Source organism: Dermacentor andersoni, chromosome 4, assembly GCF_023375885.2.
Source record: "Dermacentor andersoni chromosome 4, qqDerAnde1_hic_scaffold, whole genome shotgun sequence".
NCBI classification, from domain to species: Eukaryota; Metazoa; Arthropoda; class Arachnida; order Ixodida; family Ixodidae; genus Dermacentor; species Dermacentor andersoni.
In genome coordinates, this window is record NC_092817.1 from 67723629 (window position 1) to 67741305 (window position 17677).

Genomic DNA, 17677 nt, shown 5'->3' on the forward strand with positions numbered 1-17677 from the left:
TGTTTTGAGAAACCTGTGTTGGGTGTCCTTTGTAGCTTGGGGCTACAGTTAGGTGGATGACAATTTTCCTTTCGACACCATAGACTTCCACTCGCTGTAATGCACGATCAGCACAGCTTTAGTTTGTGCAAGTGAAGTGCTTGCTCTCCCTATGTCAGCATGTCAACGTTCTTAAAGGGACTGACAAGTGGCCAGAATGTGTTGCGAGATGTTTATCGAAATGAAATGACCATGTTATACAATGATAGAATCCAGCATGCTGTTAGCAATTTAAGTAGGAATTGTACATTTAAATTGGCAAAGAAAGCCTCAAAAACCAGTAAGTGGTGAGGCCTGGCAACGAAATTTGGGTACTTTAGATATATTCTATGAGATTACGATTACTGTACGTAATTCGACTGTCATTAAGTACAGCATAATTATTGCTTAAAATTGCAGTTGGTGTATTATTAGACACTCGCGCTTTATTTTATGCTTTGGAAATCAAAAGCACATGCATGGCTATGGCAACACGTTGAACTGCGTATCACATGTAAAAGCATCGTTTCGTTTTTAATCTGGTTCGTTTTGTTTTGAATGTTTAAATACCAAAGCAGTTGGATGGGAAACCATGAAAACACATAGCTATTATCGCAGAAATACTTCAACACTTGGGAAAACATTAATCGCAGGAACATCGACTTGATAAACAAAATAATACTTTCTCACAGCTGCGGTCGCACTTGTCGTCTGCCTCCCACTAATGCCAGCGTATAATTGCTATTACACTAGCCTGTCACCATTTTCAGCATTCTTCCAGTGAACAACTACATCCTCACTGCAGATCAAAAAATCCTGATAAAGTATGTTCCATGGCATTTTCCGTGTTACCACTTCGTGATTAGACACTGACTAGTAAGCTTTCCATTGCACTGAATAAAATGGGTACCAAGAAAATTGATTGTCAATCCCTTTAAGTAAAGGTTCTTGAATATGATGACAAAAAGGCTCAACTTGTCAACATTTATTTATTTGCTTCCTGACATCACTGCTGCAAACAAAATGAAATATGCTGCTTCTAAGCATTGGGTTGCTGGACGAGTTAATGCACTTGCCTCACCTGAGGTACCATACAGTAAAGCTATTCCAATCTGTTTCTATTCACTTTCTTTTGTTAGTCCTCCACGATTAGTTAAATGTTATTGAGGACACACCCACTGACTGTCACGAGACGTCATGAAAACCGTGAAGTCTCCATCTCAAGATGATGTCTACGCACTGATTGTGCATGATTAGGCTGGGGAAAAAAAACATTTATTTCCGATTTAACGGCTTTGTCACCATTAAGCATCTGCAATTGGTGAAAATGTTTTTGGGCCACACTTAGTTTGCCTGTCTGTCATGTAGCATATCAAAACCATGGAAACTCGCCATGTCCAAGTGGTATGTGTGCACTAAAGACGCATTAATATGCCAAACAAAACTGAGACCTTTCTTGGGATAGCTGGGGACTGCCTCCCTTCTGGAAATGATAGAAGTTGGCTGTCCACTGATCACTCCAGTGCCAAGTACTTGGAGTGGCTAACAAGAATCGATATCTTTGCACACAATAACAATTTTGTGTGGCAGCAGTATAACATTGCTGAACCCTTTCGGCAGGCATACAATATTGCTCTGCCAAATTTTCTTCACGAAGCATCCGTTCAGGTGGAATATTTAATGCCATGTTGCACACCACTGCAACCACCAATGAGCCACTGCAAGCTGAGCAAGGGTAAGCAGACCAATTGGAGATGCCGGCACCACTCTCCTAACCAAGTTATCTACTTTCACTGTGCTAGCTCGGCACCACTGAAGCACTCTCCTCTTCTCTGCGCTCCTTGCCTCTCATCAGCCAATAAAATAAGGATAACTTGTCGCAGTAGGCAGTGCTATTCTCTTTGAAGCTAAGCAAAAGCCACCTCCTATAAATGAAAGAGTGTTTGATTGTGCTGTTGAAGCAACCTTGCTGGTGACCTCCCATGCTTGCTTTGGCGTTTATGTTACTTTGACATCAGGAGATTGGAGTGAACTAAGAATATAATAGCTTAACATAATAGTGCCCCTGATATACAGCGTTACTTCATCAACTGTCATCTTTCTGATAGAGCTAACTGCCTTCAGTTTTATGACAAATTCAGCTGCTTGCTTAGCAGGCCTCCACACAGTAATGCTGCATATGTGATCTTACTGCAGGAACCTGACTTCTTTGAGTTCGATCTGAGCTTCCGTGCACTCTGACAGGCTTCCCCATGAGTTTTTTTTTATGTGCAGCATGGAGATGGAAGCGCTGCATCACCTGCTTGAGGCTCAGGTTCTGTTGTCCCAGTGGCAGTTTCTGCAAGCACTGCTTCACCTGAAAGAGGCCCATGCAAGGTTGGGAGAGTGGAATGCCAGCCTCCTATTACCTGAAGTAAGTAGCAGTCTTGAAAGACTACTGACAGATAGTTATTGTTTTGCTTTTTTTGCTTCATTAGATAGCTACTGACTCCTTGATCACAATACTTGTTTAATAACCTTGCATGCACAACAAGTATTAAAAGTAAACCAGTTCAGATGCACCAAGTAAACCATGTCTTCAGACGTGTTGAACATGACTCCTCTATACATCACTGAAATCACAGGTAGTTGGTCAATCACATGGTGCTGCAAGTCACTGACTGTTCATTCAGCTCATTGCAATGCTCACAAGACGCACTGTGTTCATGTCACTGAAGGCCGAGCATATCAGCCACTTGACAGAATGAATGGGATATGGTGTGATGATATGTTCAATCAAGTTGTATGTGAGGGTGACTACCCCACCGCATAGCTAGAATTGCAAAGTTTAAGTTTTCTATTATGCCTCAGTGTGGGTAAAAAGGCAATGAAGCCAGTTTTAATATGAAAATGTGAATTTAAACCAAAAAGCAGAAAATATAACACAAGCTAAATTTACTAACACAAATGGCATCAAATATGCGACTTTAAATGTTCTAAAAAAGGTTAACAACATTACGTAAAATTTGTACTAGTCGCCCGTACTTGCGAAGTGCGAGTGAAGAGGTAGGGTGTCGGTCTCGTGTGTATGGGTTGCTGCAGACACTTGATGATAGTACGAAACATGCCCAAGGGATGGCAAGACTGGCGGGCAATGCTTTGCTTGCATTCAGGCCCATAATGCCTGCAATGCTGGAGATCACTGGTCAGAAAGTGTCGAAGCCACAGGGTGGCCTCGAACATTCTTCTGGATGGTTACCTTGGCCTGGTAGAAGTCCTGGAACTTGAGCCTGTAACTGGACCGACAGCATTACTTCTCAACTCAGTGCCCCTGCGTCCGTCTTTTTCAACCTCCCTCTCCTCTCCTCCGCATGGTATTCCACACTTGTCAGGCTCTTTCTTCTTCTTCAAAAAGTTGTGTGATCTGGTGATTGGTTGTCGTATAAAGCGGCATGCCCTGCGTGCTCGCACTAAATCCCATCGTTCTTTGTGTTCCTTCAACTCGTTCACTATCACATAGTGCACTGGTACGCTATGGTGCTATTCCCCCTCTTAGGCTGTGCATGCCTTTCTCCAGTGCATAAGTGACATCTCCGCTATACGAATCAAAGAGAGGAAAAATTCTTGCTGCTTCTGATTTGACACATTGTAGCACAATCTCTCTGCATTCTTGGGAAGTTGCACAGACAGATATCCCCCTGGAGACTCGCTTGTGGGCCACGACACACCGGATAAATATTATGATGACTGGTGGGTGACCACTCATAGGAATTGGCACTTGAATAAGTGCCGCAGCAGTGAACCTGTTAAAACCACTGGCCATCTCGCATGCCACATACAAACTTTACATGTGTCCGTATTTTGAGAGAAGTGACAGCAGGGGACCAGGCTCCTGCGTTGAATGCTGCGAAGCACAGCAGGAATATAGAATGACTGGCCGATGCAGCCTGCTTCCAGCTTTCAACGGCACAGTCATAGTGTGGCTTGAGGTTACCTCCAATTTCCATGATGTTTGGATGAGTTATGTTCAACAAAACCCCATGCCATGAGGTTCAGCAGCAGAACGTGACAATCACTTAACCTCAGCAGGTCTACATGAAAATTTTGAGTCAGTTTAGACTTGAAGATAACTCTACAATACACATCGATCTCATTCACCTAGGGACACAACTTTTTTAGTACAGTAGTACTGTTTTTGTGACTAATAACTGCATAACATCCACCACCTATGCAGTTTCTTCAACTAGCAGACATGGGTTTCTTTCTGCATTTGTGTTAGGGCTGCCATTGTCTACATCGCTCCTGTCGGGGGAGGCTGTGCGCAGTTCCTCCCATAGTGGTTTGGCAATGTGCCAACTTTGTGTGCACCAAGTGTGGAAAGTTACACTCACGTTACACGAAAAGAGGTACTTGGCACATTCTGCAGTTCAGCGAAACCACGAAGCATGACCAATGAAACACTATTAAGGACAGCTTGGGGTGGGAATTATTAAGCACACGCAGAGAAAACATGAGATTAGAAATGCTTCTTAAAATTTATTTCGGTATGGTTAAAATAGATAAAGAAACTTACCTTTTGCCTCCTCATTTCTTATCTCGCAGAAGTGACCACTCTTTAAAAATAAGAGAAATTATTTGTAGAACAATCGTCTTCAAGCACTCATTTTTTCCACACACAATATCGCAGTGGAATCAGCTACCACAAGAAATTGCTGATTGTCGCACTGAAGCATCGTTCAGAGCGTTTCTGTTGAATTTATAGCGGCGTGAACTTTTCTATTGCTGTGTTGTTTTTGTTTGCTCAGTTCTGTATTTTATCGAGCTTATGTAACTGTGTATTCCCCCCTGCAAGAATGCCTTCGGGCGCTGCAGGTACTGGAAATAAATAAATGAATAAATAAGAAAGCCGCCATGAGGCAGGAGCATCACAGGGCTCCAAAATTAAATTATGGGGTTGTACGTGCCAAAACCACTTTCTGATTATGAGAACGTGCACCTAAATCTAAGTACACGGGTGTTTTCGCATTTCGCCCCCATCGAAATGCGGCCGCCGTGGCTGGGATTCGATCCCGTGACCTTGTGCTCAGCAGCCTAACACCATAGCCACTGAGCAACCACGGCGGGTAGAGGGCTCCAGGAAGAGGCCTGAAATGAAATGCCATGCGAGTCTAAATGTCCCCTTAATGCCATAAACCCTTCTACCTCTCATGATTAATTAGTGCGAAAGCATTATACACCCCATTACGCAAAAATCCATCAGTGGCAGCGGCATGACCAAAAATGAGCGACGGCGCAAAGATTAAAACAGGTCAAAAATGCTCAGATGGACATCAGATTTCTCACAGAGGTTCCTGCAAACAAAGTAAATTAATGTCATTGAAAAGAAAATTTGGTACATATTGGTCTGGTTAGGAACTGAACCACGGCTTCCGAAGTATGAGACGAGCGTGCTTCCCTGACGCCACGGCAGCTCCGCGGTTCAGGCTGACTAAAGGTGTGCCTAGTATGTGTGTGATTGGGCACATGATGGCAAAGCCAATGGGGAGTAGGTGGCACCACGTCTTGAGTGTATGAAATGAGCCTGTCTGTACCCAATATATATGCAAATATAGATGCCGAATCAGCAGAAAGAACTCTAATGCATGTGGAAGAATATAAATCGAGAACATTTCACCAAAGGGACTCTAATGCTTTCGCATTCCCACATGTAAGAACTGTCTGTGCCAAATTTTTTTTTCTTCTGCCGCTTGAGCAAAGTTCGGAGTCATGGATACAGCAGTGGTTGCACTGGTTTAATGGCCGGAACTTGAGCCACAGAGGAAAGGGCAGAGTTTTGACAGACGGCCAAATTACCACTCTACAGAGCACAATTGAGCTTCTAGTACTTACTGAATACCAAAGCTTACGCATCTTATCTGAGAAGTACACAACAAGCAGTTACAGCTTATACAGCTTAAAGGGACACTAAAGAGAAAAATCACCATGGGAAGAGTCTTGATAACCAAGAAAAGATGCAAGAAAGAAATGGGGATTCTGAAGCTGCCTCGAAGTTCTTGCACCAGCTTGCTGTGACGTCGATTTTGACACCGTCTACTTGGGCCTAGTTATTTCTTATTGATAAAGGTGGACTTCATTGTATTCTAAAGTAGCCAAAGACAGAAGTTAACAATTTTCAAGGTCTTTTACTGAGCCACAAAAACCCAAATACAAAAAAAAATACTTTGAGATTTGTGACGTCACACCAAGTTCTAAGAATAGGTTGGGTAAGAGAATGGCGCGGAGGCAACTCTTCGTGGGGAGAGGAAAATTAAATTCCGGTCTGGAGACCTCTCAAGAGGTGGCGCGTGAAACTAGTGCCCGCCTAAAGCCCCTCCATCCACACCGGCCCTCCCCACTCTTCCTGCTCTTGTGATCGCGCACACACGTGTTTACGCTTCAATGTGTTTCATTGTTAATGTATTGGTGTGCTTTGCAATGGGAAAGTGCTTTGTACCATACTGCACCACGGGTTATAAGTCGTGTAAAGAGAAGTTATCGCTTTTTACGCCGCTGCATGACCAAGCCAGGCTTGACGCTTGGAGACGGACGATCCCTCACAAAGACCGAGTACTGCAATGCACAGGCCATGTTTGTGAAAAACATTTCGCTCCTCCCTATATATTCAAAACATGGTCCACAGCTATTGACGGCCGCGTTCGGATGTCGGGCAACAGGAGAGCGGGACTTGCCAAGGATGCTCTGCCATCTATTTTTGAAGGAGTGCCGAGTTACTTTTCAAAGAAGGTGAAAAGTCCTCGCAAGCAGTCAAGACGGCAAGCTTGCTGTGCAGCTTCCTCTGCATATACACGTGGGACAAGCAGTGGCGGTACCGGGGTTGAAACCCTGCCAGAAACAGCAACAGCTCAGAATGCAGACGGCGAATTCAGCGAGGGCAGCGATGTCGTTGGAGCAAGTGACTTCTGCACTTCATCACCATTCAAAAAAATTTTCTACATAGCATAAACTCTGTGCCTTCTGACACCTTCCGTTGTGGTACATCGCATCGATGTGGGAGGGTTCTGTGACCTTGTGTTCCACGTCTTTCTGCTGTGCACACGTGACTGTGCATGTGTGCTTTTTAACTGAAAGCCTGCATGTGAAAAGTTACATGGCTGTGCAAGTGTATATATTCAGCAAGCCGGTTGAATGCAGTGCTGTAGGCATTAATAATTTTGCTGGGTCGACATCCCAGGTTGAGGATGTTCTAAAAACCGTTGACAACTTACACATTTGGAGTGGAACACCTAGTACGAAGGGCTTTTCTTCTGTGGCCCTTGAATGTGCCTTTATTCACTGCCAGAGTAAATGGAGGCATAAAAGATGCCCATTGTTGTTATTGGGAGTAGATATATGTCTTGCATGCAGTAGTCTATCTGGTACTCTCAGAATCCATGCCTGTCGGCAAGCTGCTCGACAAAAGCAGGGCCAACCACTCAGGCGCATCACCGCATCAGCGCGGAGTAAATGGCGCTCTAGGACATCTTGTTAATGGTTTTGAACATCCACTAGATGCCTCAATAAAAGTGTATGTCGTGGCAGACACACCTAATTTATTCAAGTACATTAGGAATCATCTCCATGACAAGAAGACTTTGAAAGTAAATGGATGGCTAGTGAAATGGTCATGTTATGATGCACTTTCTGTGGCAGACACCAAAAATGCAGATGAACTTGGGGTGTGCCCAAAGCTGATGTACTGTCATGTCAATCCTTCACATATGCTTAAAATGTGGGTGAAGCTAACCACGCAAGTTTTCAGCCACTCAGTTGCCAAGGGAATATTTTTCTGCACACGGAGAAGTGCACCTCAGCTAAACAATGTCTAGCCAACTTTTACCCTCTTAATGAATAACCTCTTTGACACTCTCAGTCGTAGGTTGGTTCACCACAATCTAACAACATGCTTTTCAACATTGGAGAAATCGAACATGCAATAACCTTGGGTTTCCCAGAGGGGTAGGAGGGGCTTACTTGTTGGAAATTCTTTTTCATAAGCAAACAACATTTTTCTTTTTCTCGTTTAAAACTTCCCTATTCGATGGCTAAAAGGTTGCATTGTTTTTGTAGCAACACCTAGCCAACCACCCTCTTAGCATACTGGTCTATTTCAATGAAATCCATTTTTGACACTAGTTTTGAATGACTTCTAAATTCCTGTCGATACTATTTTCTATACTCTAGTGATTTACTCCATCCTAATAAATTTGGTTTTATACATGGAAAAAGTGTGCTTCTCACCTTGTATGCGCTCCGTAAAACACTTAGAGAAATGAAAGATGAAAAGCTTTACTCATTTCTCTATACTTTAAAGGGGATTTCGACAGCGTTTGGTATCCCACACTATTAGTTTCTCCTAACTACTCTAAATACCTTTGCCAGTTAATAAACTATTTCCTTCAACACTGTTCATTGAACACTCTCAAGCCACACCTTCAATTGGAAGTCCTGAGCGCTCGGTAATAACTCCCTGACTATGAAATATTATTCATAGCCTTTAAGTCTCCCCTATACAGCCCCAGTCTCCCCCATTAAGTCTCCCCATAGCCTTTAAGTCTCCCGGTATACACCGACAACCAGGAGTTTTCATTTCCGCAACCAACCACCTTGATTAAGAATCAAGGCCATGCAAGACCATCTTATTGCCGGCTGGGTGGGTTATACAAAAGTCACCACCAGCACAGAAAATTATGCTTCCTATTCTTCCCCAATAGCCAAGCCAATAATTACACAAATTCGCAACCCCACCGTTCTTTTAAATTGTGCTACCCTCTCAAATGTGAACAAAAAATGAAAATTCTCGTCATTATTTTTTGTGCAACCCTTTACTGAACATCTAAACTACCTCTGAACAAAATCTGAAATTCTTTGATCCAGTTTACTCACATGTTTTTGGAAAATGCATTATCCCCAGTTGACATATGCCTTTTATATCATAATGACTTGTTTGGTTGTTTCGATCTCTCAGTTCACTTCAAAACTCACTTCCATACAATGCATATTCCTACGCCGCATCACAGGTGAATTCCACGCAAGTTGTGAGGGATGCATAGTTGTGAGTCGAGAACACCTGTCTTTCTGCCTCTCCCATCCTGTCTTGTTCTGTGCTCGATTTTCAGCTCTGAACATGTACCAACTAGCTCAGCAGTCCATTTTACTGTCTTACGTACATGTTTTCTTAGAACTAGCTGCCTTATTTCATCAAAATAAAATAAACGCATAACACATGGGTAGTTAACAGTAGACTAGGTATTTGGTTGATTTTATATATTATAGACAGAGTGCAGGAAACTTCAAGAATCCAATGAAAGAGAAAATTTGAGGAAGGTGTGACAGCGGTAAAGCATTGTATAGGCACACAGGGCATTGCAAAACTGACTGACTGTACAAATTCTGACCCGTTGACACAATTGTGACAGCGCATTATTCTTGTGGTAATCTGTTTTAATGTTAATGCTCACGGGAAAGAAAACAGTGTGCTGTAGTTTTACACAGCTGGCAGCCAAGGGAAATTCTAGATTTCTCCAAAAGCATTGTGTTGTTTTCAACCAGAGGGCATGCAAACTTCTTTTTTTTTTGTCTTCTTTGAACCTGATGTCACACGAATGAACCGGTTCAAAACGTTTTTATTCTAGCCCTGGAGCTGAACCTGAACCAAATTAACAAGCGTGAACCCGAACCGAACCCAAAAATATTTTGATTCGGCACCCCGCTTGTCAATGCATTCCTGCGACTGTGGATGTATTGCAGAATCTGCACCGACAAAAATACTGTTTTGCCATGGGATCAATTCACAGGCAAAATAAGTGCAGCTTAGTGCACACAAAAGTCAAGCTCAAGTTGTGCGAGTCAGCCTTAAGTAGCTCTCAAAAACAAATATTTTTCTCCTTCTTAGATGACTGAAATTGCTGATATACAGTGAACTCTCACTTGAGTGAACTTCAAAGGACCGAATGAAATAGTTCACTTAACTGAAAGTTCACTAAACTGAATATTCACTAGACCTACATAAGACATGGCATACAGAGTCAAAAGGTTAAAGTGCAATTCATGGAGCAAAAGACATGGCATCCATAGTGTTAGAAATGTGTGAAATGGAATTTGTACATATCAAGTACAAGGTGCATAACAGTTATAATGCTGCCTTTGTGTGCACACGCGGAACCGACGAGACTGGAAAGAAAGAGACGGTCGACAATGCCACGACTAGACGGTCGGAAAAAAACACACCACGTGGTTTGTGGTGTGATAGATCGCAGCTTTGCTCTGGCGGCATTGTAAGCGCCAGCGATGCTACTTTGTTCATGCCCTCCAAGATTACACGCTTGCTCATTTTGCGCGGGCGATCTCGGAGGCCATGCCTCGTTGCCGTTTGTTTCCGTGCCGCTGCTTTGCCCCAGGGGCGCTGTAGCGCCAGCGACGTTACATTGCCGCTGGAGCGGCAGTTTGATGAGGGCGGGCATCGGTTGCGCCTGCAGTGCAGGGTGCAAAACTTCGTTAAAAATAAGCCTTGGTCCTCTGAGCAAGTTCGTTAAACTGAAATATTGACTGTTCCGAAATTCGTTTAAGTGAAACATTTTTGCATAGAATCTATAAGAAAACTGCCGGGGATTTTTAAAAAGTTCGTTATTCTGAAATATTCTATAAACCGACGTTCGTACAACTGAGAGTTTACTGTAGTTGCATACCACACTGGTTTCACTGTTCTTTTTTAACACCTTTCTTCTTTCTTTTGTTTCTTTCTTTTGTCCTAACTGATCTAATTGCAAATTCTTTGTCATGCTTTTCTTGTTGGCTTGCAGGGGCTTGTGCAGCTGGATGTGTATATTAAGCCCCTTTTGCCCAGTTAATTTTCAGTTGATAGTCAATGCTTGCGTAGCGCTGCTCTCTTTTGTTTTCATCGTGCTGTTACTATTAGCCATATTGAACATTTTCAGTGCATTATTCTTCAAACCTACCTTTAGACTTTGGTGGTTCAGATACTTAGTATTTTCTTGCAGGTCATTCCCACCTTTAACCAAACAATGGCATGTGCAAATTGCAGGCAGCTAAGCTGTTCCCCTTGAAATCTTGTGCCTAACCTTGCATAGTTTGGCATGTTGACTTTTTGAGTGCATGCAGTGAATAATGATTCTTGTCTTGCTTTTGTCTTCTTGCCTGAATGCCTTATAAATGTGTGCCTCTTCAATTGCGGGCAATCGTGGTAACTTGCTTCATGCAGATGGCTCTTTTCACATGCACTTGCATTTTTCCTTGGCTGTACTATATTGTCTCCATTATGGCTGGTATCTGTGCTGTACTGAACACCTCCTTATAGCCTGTGAATACCAGCATCAGACCATTGTAGATATGGCAAAGCATTCCCAATAAGCTTTTGCTGCAAAAAAGAAAAGAAGAAAAAGAAAGAAAGCACTCAGACAACTCACCCTGGTGCAAACTCATGCCTCTTTATATTTTTGGAGGCCACATGTGATCAGGTGTTAGTGTAAGGATTATGAGAAGGTGTGGTTTTGAGCAGGCAGAAAGGTTTTATTGCTTTGATTGTAAGTAATGAAGCAGTGCCTTAGCCCCACCATTGAAAAACAAATTAACTTGGAAAGCAGTTTAGGACCCCTTCAATTGAAAAAGATCGGGTCAAACTTTTAGTGCCTCTTAAATTCATAAAAGATGCAACACTGTGTTATTAGCCTGTTACTTCCTTTCATTTTCTTTCATTTTCTTCTGGCAGTATTCGTATCCATATTCACCATGTAAACAATGGCTAAACAATATATCTGGCCATCCTTATAGCAACCAGCCATTTGTTTGTGAGCAGAAAAGTTTCATATTTCTCTTGACTATTGAGGACTGTTAGCAGGCACGACATGGTTTCATGAGAAACTGCTCAGATTATTTCCTATTTTACAAATCTATTGCAGAACCGTCGAACAGCTTCATCCCTGCTGCGAGCTGACAGGCTTCCACAACTGGTAACATGGGTCAACAAACTGAATGCCTTCATGGTTGGAAAGGTCAGTGCTGATACAGGAGCTCACTTTGAGAAAATAAATACTATTGAGCTCTTTTCCACAGCAGATCCAATTTTTCGACACAATTACTTTCTCTGAGTGTTCTGTTGAAGACATTTCTTTTATTGAACTGCAAACAAGAAACAAAACAAGAAGATACAGTCACATATTGTGGGGTCAGCTGGGCAGCTGCTTCATTTCGCTTACGGATAGAAGAAAAGTGAAAGAAAATTAAAAATAAGTTGTTTGTAACAAGAGCTGTAGACCTTGCACAGGAAGTCCCAGCATTGTCCTAAACCTAAATTCTTGCAATGAAATGTCTGCACGCATGCACACGTAAATTGTACACATTGCACAGTCATAACTTGTAACTTCGCTTCCAGAAGGAGAATATTAAAAGCAATATGAAGTCTAGAAATTAGGTCATGACAGGTCGCTTCAATCAAAAGCTTCTCCATTTAATGGTTGTTGAGTGCCTCGGAATTTCACACATTGCTTCCATTTGTTGTGTTACTTCAGTTATAAAGTGAGGATGGCCTTAATTCCTGTGTTTACTATATATGTATTCTTGTTTGAGGATGGTACTTGTAGGGAGGTACACTTCATGTTTGGAGTGCCTATTTGAGAAAAAATAAAAATCGTGTATAAGCTGTCTTTTTTTCCAAATCATGGCACTTCAAATCGTCCGTGCTGTCCGTGTTGCAGCACTGGCTGTACTATTTTGATGTAGTATTGGCATGTTGTATCACAATCTCATCTGTGAGCTCGTAAGCTGTTATGGGCTCAATCAAGCAGCTGTTTCAGTTGATGTTGTCTACCGCTGTCGGTGTCCCTCACAGCTGCCACCAGAAATGAGAAAAAGATACCCATTTCCCACCGGGATTGAACCCTGGCCCTCTGCATGCGGGTCAGCTGCTCTCAACTGCGCCACATTAGCGCTTGCTAGCAGCCGCGGAAACGTGCCCTGTGCAGACGTTGTAGCGTGTGAGGAGTCACACAATGTGAGATATGTGCCGCGTAGCGTCGATACATGCACACTTTGCATTGTAGTTGCATGCTACCATACAGACTCTTATAGGGGCAGCACTTTCTTTTTTTTTTTTGCGATTTTCACAAAATGTGGCTCCTTACATGGAATCGAACCCATTGGCCAAAATGGTGCCGACGCAGCCAGCGACTACTGCACACCCTGGATCCCCGAATGTACCATTTCATCAGAGGTCAACGCGCAGCTCTCGCTATCTATTAGGGGCACCTGGAATTGTGCACTGTGCGAAAATTTGCCAATACGTGCGCACAGCATCGGGGCACCAAACGCAATTGCATCACCGATGTAATCTCTCTATTCCAAATTTTTGGCTGCCAAGTTTGGGGTGCAGCCCTTACACGAGTCTACACGAGTCTACACGAGGCACCAGGTAGCATGCCATGTATCAGTTGCATTGTATTGTACCACTTGTCATGCAATGTGAGGTGTGGGCCGCGTAGCACCAATACATGCAAACTTTGCATTACAGTTGCATTGTATTCTACCAGGTGTCGCAACATGTAGCAGTTGCATTGTATCATGCCACATGTCAAGGGATGGGACATGTGCTCCGCATAGTTTCAATACTTGTGTTTACTCTTTGGTACACATTATGCCGCCACCCGCCGTGGTTGCTCAGTGGCTATGGTGTTGAGCTGCTGAGCACGAGGTCGCGGGATCGAATCCCGGCCACGGTGGCCGCATTTTGATGGGGGCGAAATGCGAAAACACCCGTGTGCTTAGATTTAGGTGCACGTTAAAGAACCCCAGGGGGTCAAAATTTCCGGAGTCCTCCACTACGGCGTGCCTCATAATCAGAAAGTGGTTTTGGCACGTAAAACCCCAAATATTATATTATATTATTATATTATGCCGCCTCCTTGCAAGGTATGACCTGCTGCTGAAGAAGTGAACTGTAGAGCTACGCACATGGCTGCACCCAGGCAATGTTGGGGTTCAGTACTTGCAGTCACCGTCTTCAAGCAGTTTATGACACTCTCCTATGGAACCGCTCCTTCAGCTTATGCTGTGACTGTGCAGCATGTGCCGTGCAGGCCTGCGACTTCTTCGTCAACTTTGTTACTTGTATCTCAATGCACGATATTTTTCTGGCTTCATTACTTTTATCCTAATGTACTATGCAGCACGTTAACATCTGAGCAGCCATGGAGTTTTCTATACATGCCATATGATGCTGTTTTGTGAGGAACAGTGAATCGCCGTATAATAGCTGGACTGATTCATAGAATGCACAGGCGGTTGCAAATATTTCATGATTTCTTAACACCAAGCAACTTACCAATGAAGTAGACTACATTTCCATTCATACCATAGAAATTCATTGGGCACTAGAGATGTAATTTTCTTGAAATTGCCTTTTTTCTGCATCGAAATATACAAATAGGTTGCATAATTTACTCGAACCCCTCTGCGGATTGTTAGTATTATAATTTCTGGCATAACCAACTTACATATATTTATTATTTGATTGAATTTTGAATGTGTAAGAGATGCTGTTTCACTTGAATAAAAGATTTCAGTTAAAGAAGACTATGTAATTTCTGGCAAGAACATCGCTGTGCACAGTAGCACATTGCAAATAATTTGAGTTCAACAAACTGAACAAGTAGTGAAGTGTTTTCCAAAAAAGTATCTTTAGCCTTCTCAGTCACTGTTGTATGTCGTGTTTTCAACTGTTCTCTTTCATTAGCGCACATGCTGTAATAATCATGGAAAACCATACAGCCTGTAATGGCCTTCATCCTGTCTGCCTTGGTGGCTTGGAAGTGGAATGGTTCTTCACTTTCTTGATGTAGCCATAGCTTCGCCAGCTAAATAAGAAATCAGGTGCAGCAGCAGTGTCTGCCTAAAGCTATCATTTGTTTCAGAGCAGACCCTAGTTCGTTTTTTACACATTCCCCCAGTTTAATATTAATGTCTGCTACACTCAATGCGCAAGGGCTATAGACTACAAGATCACTTTATAATTTTTTACAACATGCTGAATTAAGTTCTGTAAAAACCTGCATGTAGACATCATTGCTAAAATAAATACTCAATTAGCTAGTACTTTCCAAGATCTCGTGAATTTTCTTCGACCGACAACAGAGCGCTAACTTGGGCTGATTGATTTATACATTGGAAAAAACATGAAAGTGCTTTTTGATACGACACAAAACAGACTATGTGCATGACTGCTAATTTGCACACTGTGAATGTGTATATGTGCGGGGGAGGGGATTTTTATTGGATTTGTACCATGAATATACCTTATAGGTAGTCATTGCCCATGTGTGTGTCTTACGTATTTTGTGTTATCAAGAAATGTTTTCTTTGTTCACCTTCATTCCAACGGACTTTTATTGTAGATTATTACTATTCCCTCTTATTCTGCTTACATTGTGACTGCTTGTTGAACTGAAGCATGAATAACTTTTTCTTTACAGTATACTCTCTACTTCTACAAGATCCTGAGTCGGCAGGCAACACATCAGGAGATGAAAACTTTTGGCTCTAAGATGACCATTGACTACTGTCAGAGGTATGACACCTATTGAGTATTTCTTGAAGAGACTGCTGCATTTGAGCATTTTTGGATACGGGACAGAAAAGTGGCCATACTGTGTCACATTAGTGAACATTAGAAGGACATCAGCAATCATGGCCTAGTATTCTCAGTTGACCACTTTCAGGGATACTTTCACGAGATTTCACATGTCTAGCACCGAATGTGTCAGCAGACATCACTTTTGGTGCAGTGTCAAACACACTGTCTCAGCACATTTGGCGCTGTGCCAGGAATGCTGTTACCCTTAGATGCTTACGCATCCAGCGCTAGTCACACAAAAAGCTGTGAAAGCGAAAGTATTCCTGAAAGTGATGATAACCTGACATGGTGTAGGACTTGACATCATGTGGTGTATGACCTGTATGACTTTACATGGTGGCTCAGGAGCTATTGAATTCTGCTTCACAGCAACAATTCACAAATTTGTGTGCACACCCCTATAGGGACAAAATATATATATATAAGTATATATATATGCACAGGAAGTCCTGTGGGAGTTGTTTAAGTATGTGTAAGCATTGGGCCACTTGCTCCTCTCTACACTGGCCGGTGTCATTATCAGTGTTATGAAACTTGATCCGACCAGTACAAATGACAGCGCTGTGGTGACACAAACTGCTGTCGATGGCAGCGCAAGGTGAATTGATAACGCAAGCCAACTACTGCAAGTGGCGGCGCCACGTGTGCTGATGACGTTTCGATCATTACATTGTAAGCCGTTATCGCTCTCTAGCTCCTTATCCATGGGCGTAGAACCATTATGAACCGTGATCAACCGCACTCTGACGGTGGCTGCATCTGGCGCGGCCACGAGAGCCATATCTTGAATACGATATGCGATAGCAACAGGGAGCGCCAACTACTGACAGCGTCGTATGCTCTGTGTTCTCGCCACTGAATTCGTGTTGAAGGGAGACACATGGGCCCCAATCTCGAAAGCAATCTGCGATGGTGTGATATTCTCAGTTTCGGTTTCGTAATGGATGTGACCACTTGAGCCACTCCGTGCCCAACATTGTTTCCCGCCGTGTTCCCTTTCGTCTTTGCTGAATAAACTCAGTCTTTGTTTAGTCGTTGTTGATGCAAGGCTCCTTTCTTCTCTGACAGTGCTGACAGCTTCGTGTGCTGTGTGTTCTCGCTGTGTGTTCTCACAGTGTAGCTTGCTTTGACGCTAGAAGCAGCATGAAGGTTAATTTGCTCGCTGCTGTGGGCACTATCCTGAAAGCTATCATCTTGCAGTACAGACAGACAGTTTTCTCATTGGGTAAGCATTGAAATGCTTATGCATTTAAAACCATGTAATTCAGAAGTGTGCCAATGTGGGCTGGATGGTCTCCTGCGCTGTTTGTTAACACTGAAACTTTGTATTATACGTATTGTATGTAATTTCAGGACAGGTTAAACAACTCTTAGTGTTCAAGATTGACACAAAGCCATTATTGTTGCCTTCATAGCAGAGTGCAAAGGTTTGTAATGTAGAACACCATCAATTCCATTAGAACCATCTACATAGCCAGTAATTTGCTTGCCGATATCTTCATGGCTAGGTTGCATACGTATGCACATCATTTTAACAAAAGCGTAGGGAAGGACAGCAACTGCTTCAGGGGTTAACAAGGCTCGCTGCTGGGTTGGTTGGTTCATGGTATATAGTAAAATTAAAAGAGCAAAAAAAAAGGACACAGACAGAACTCTGTTGTTCAGTCTTGTGCATGTCCTTTTTTGGGCTCTCTCAATTTTACTCTATGCAACTGTGGTGTTCATACAGCACAAGCACACATCACGCAAAGGTTTTCAGTTCAGACATTGCCACAGACCTATTTCATTCTGTTTCTTTACTATCTTAGCTTAAAGGCTCCTTGATGGCTTGAAATTATCTTGGGCTGTAGTATATATATTGGTACAGTAGAGCATTTATATATATATATATATATATATATATATTTATGGTGTTTTATGTGCCAAAACCACTTTCTGATTATGAGGCACACCGTAGTGGAGGACTCCGGAAATTTTGACCACCTGCGGTTCTTTAACGTG

At 42.7% G+C, this 17677-nt stretch overlaps 1 protein-coding gene across 2 annotated transcripts in view; it reads left to right on the forward strand.

Moving 5' to 3' along the window:
- The window catches only part of LOC126536244 (KICSTOR subunit 2-like), a 58670-nt gene that overhangs the window by 2769 nt on the left and 38224 nt on the right, over positions 1 to 17677 (forward strand). For both annotated transcript variants that reach the window (XR_008613674.2, XM_050183136.3), the window contains exons 5-7: positions 2293 to 2431; positions 11952 to 12044; positions 15516 to 15610. Coding sequence is in view for 1 of the 2 variants with exons in the window: in XM_050183136.3 (XP_050039093.1) it covers positions 2293 to 2431; positions 11952 to 12044; positions 15516 to 15610 (327 nt within the window). In the remaining variant the exon portion in view is untranslated. The remainder of the gene's footprint in view (positions 1 to 2292; positions 2432 to 11951; positions 12045 to 15515; positions 15611 to 17677) is intronic.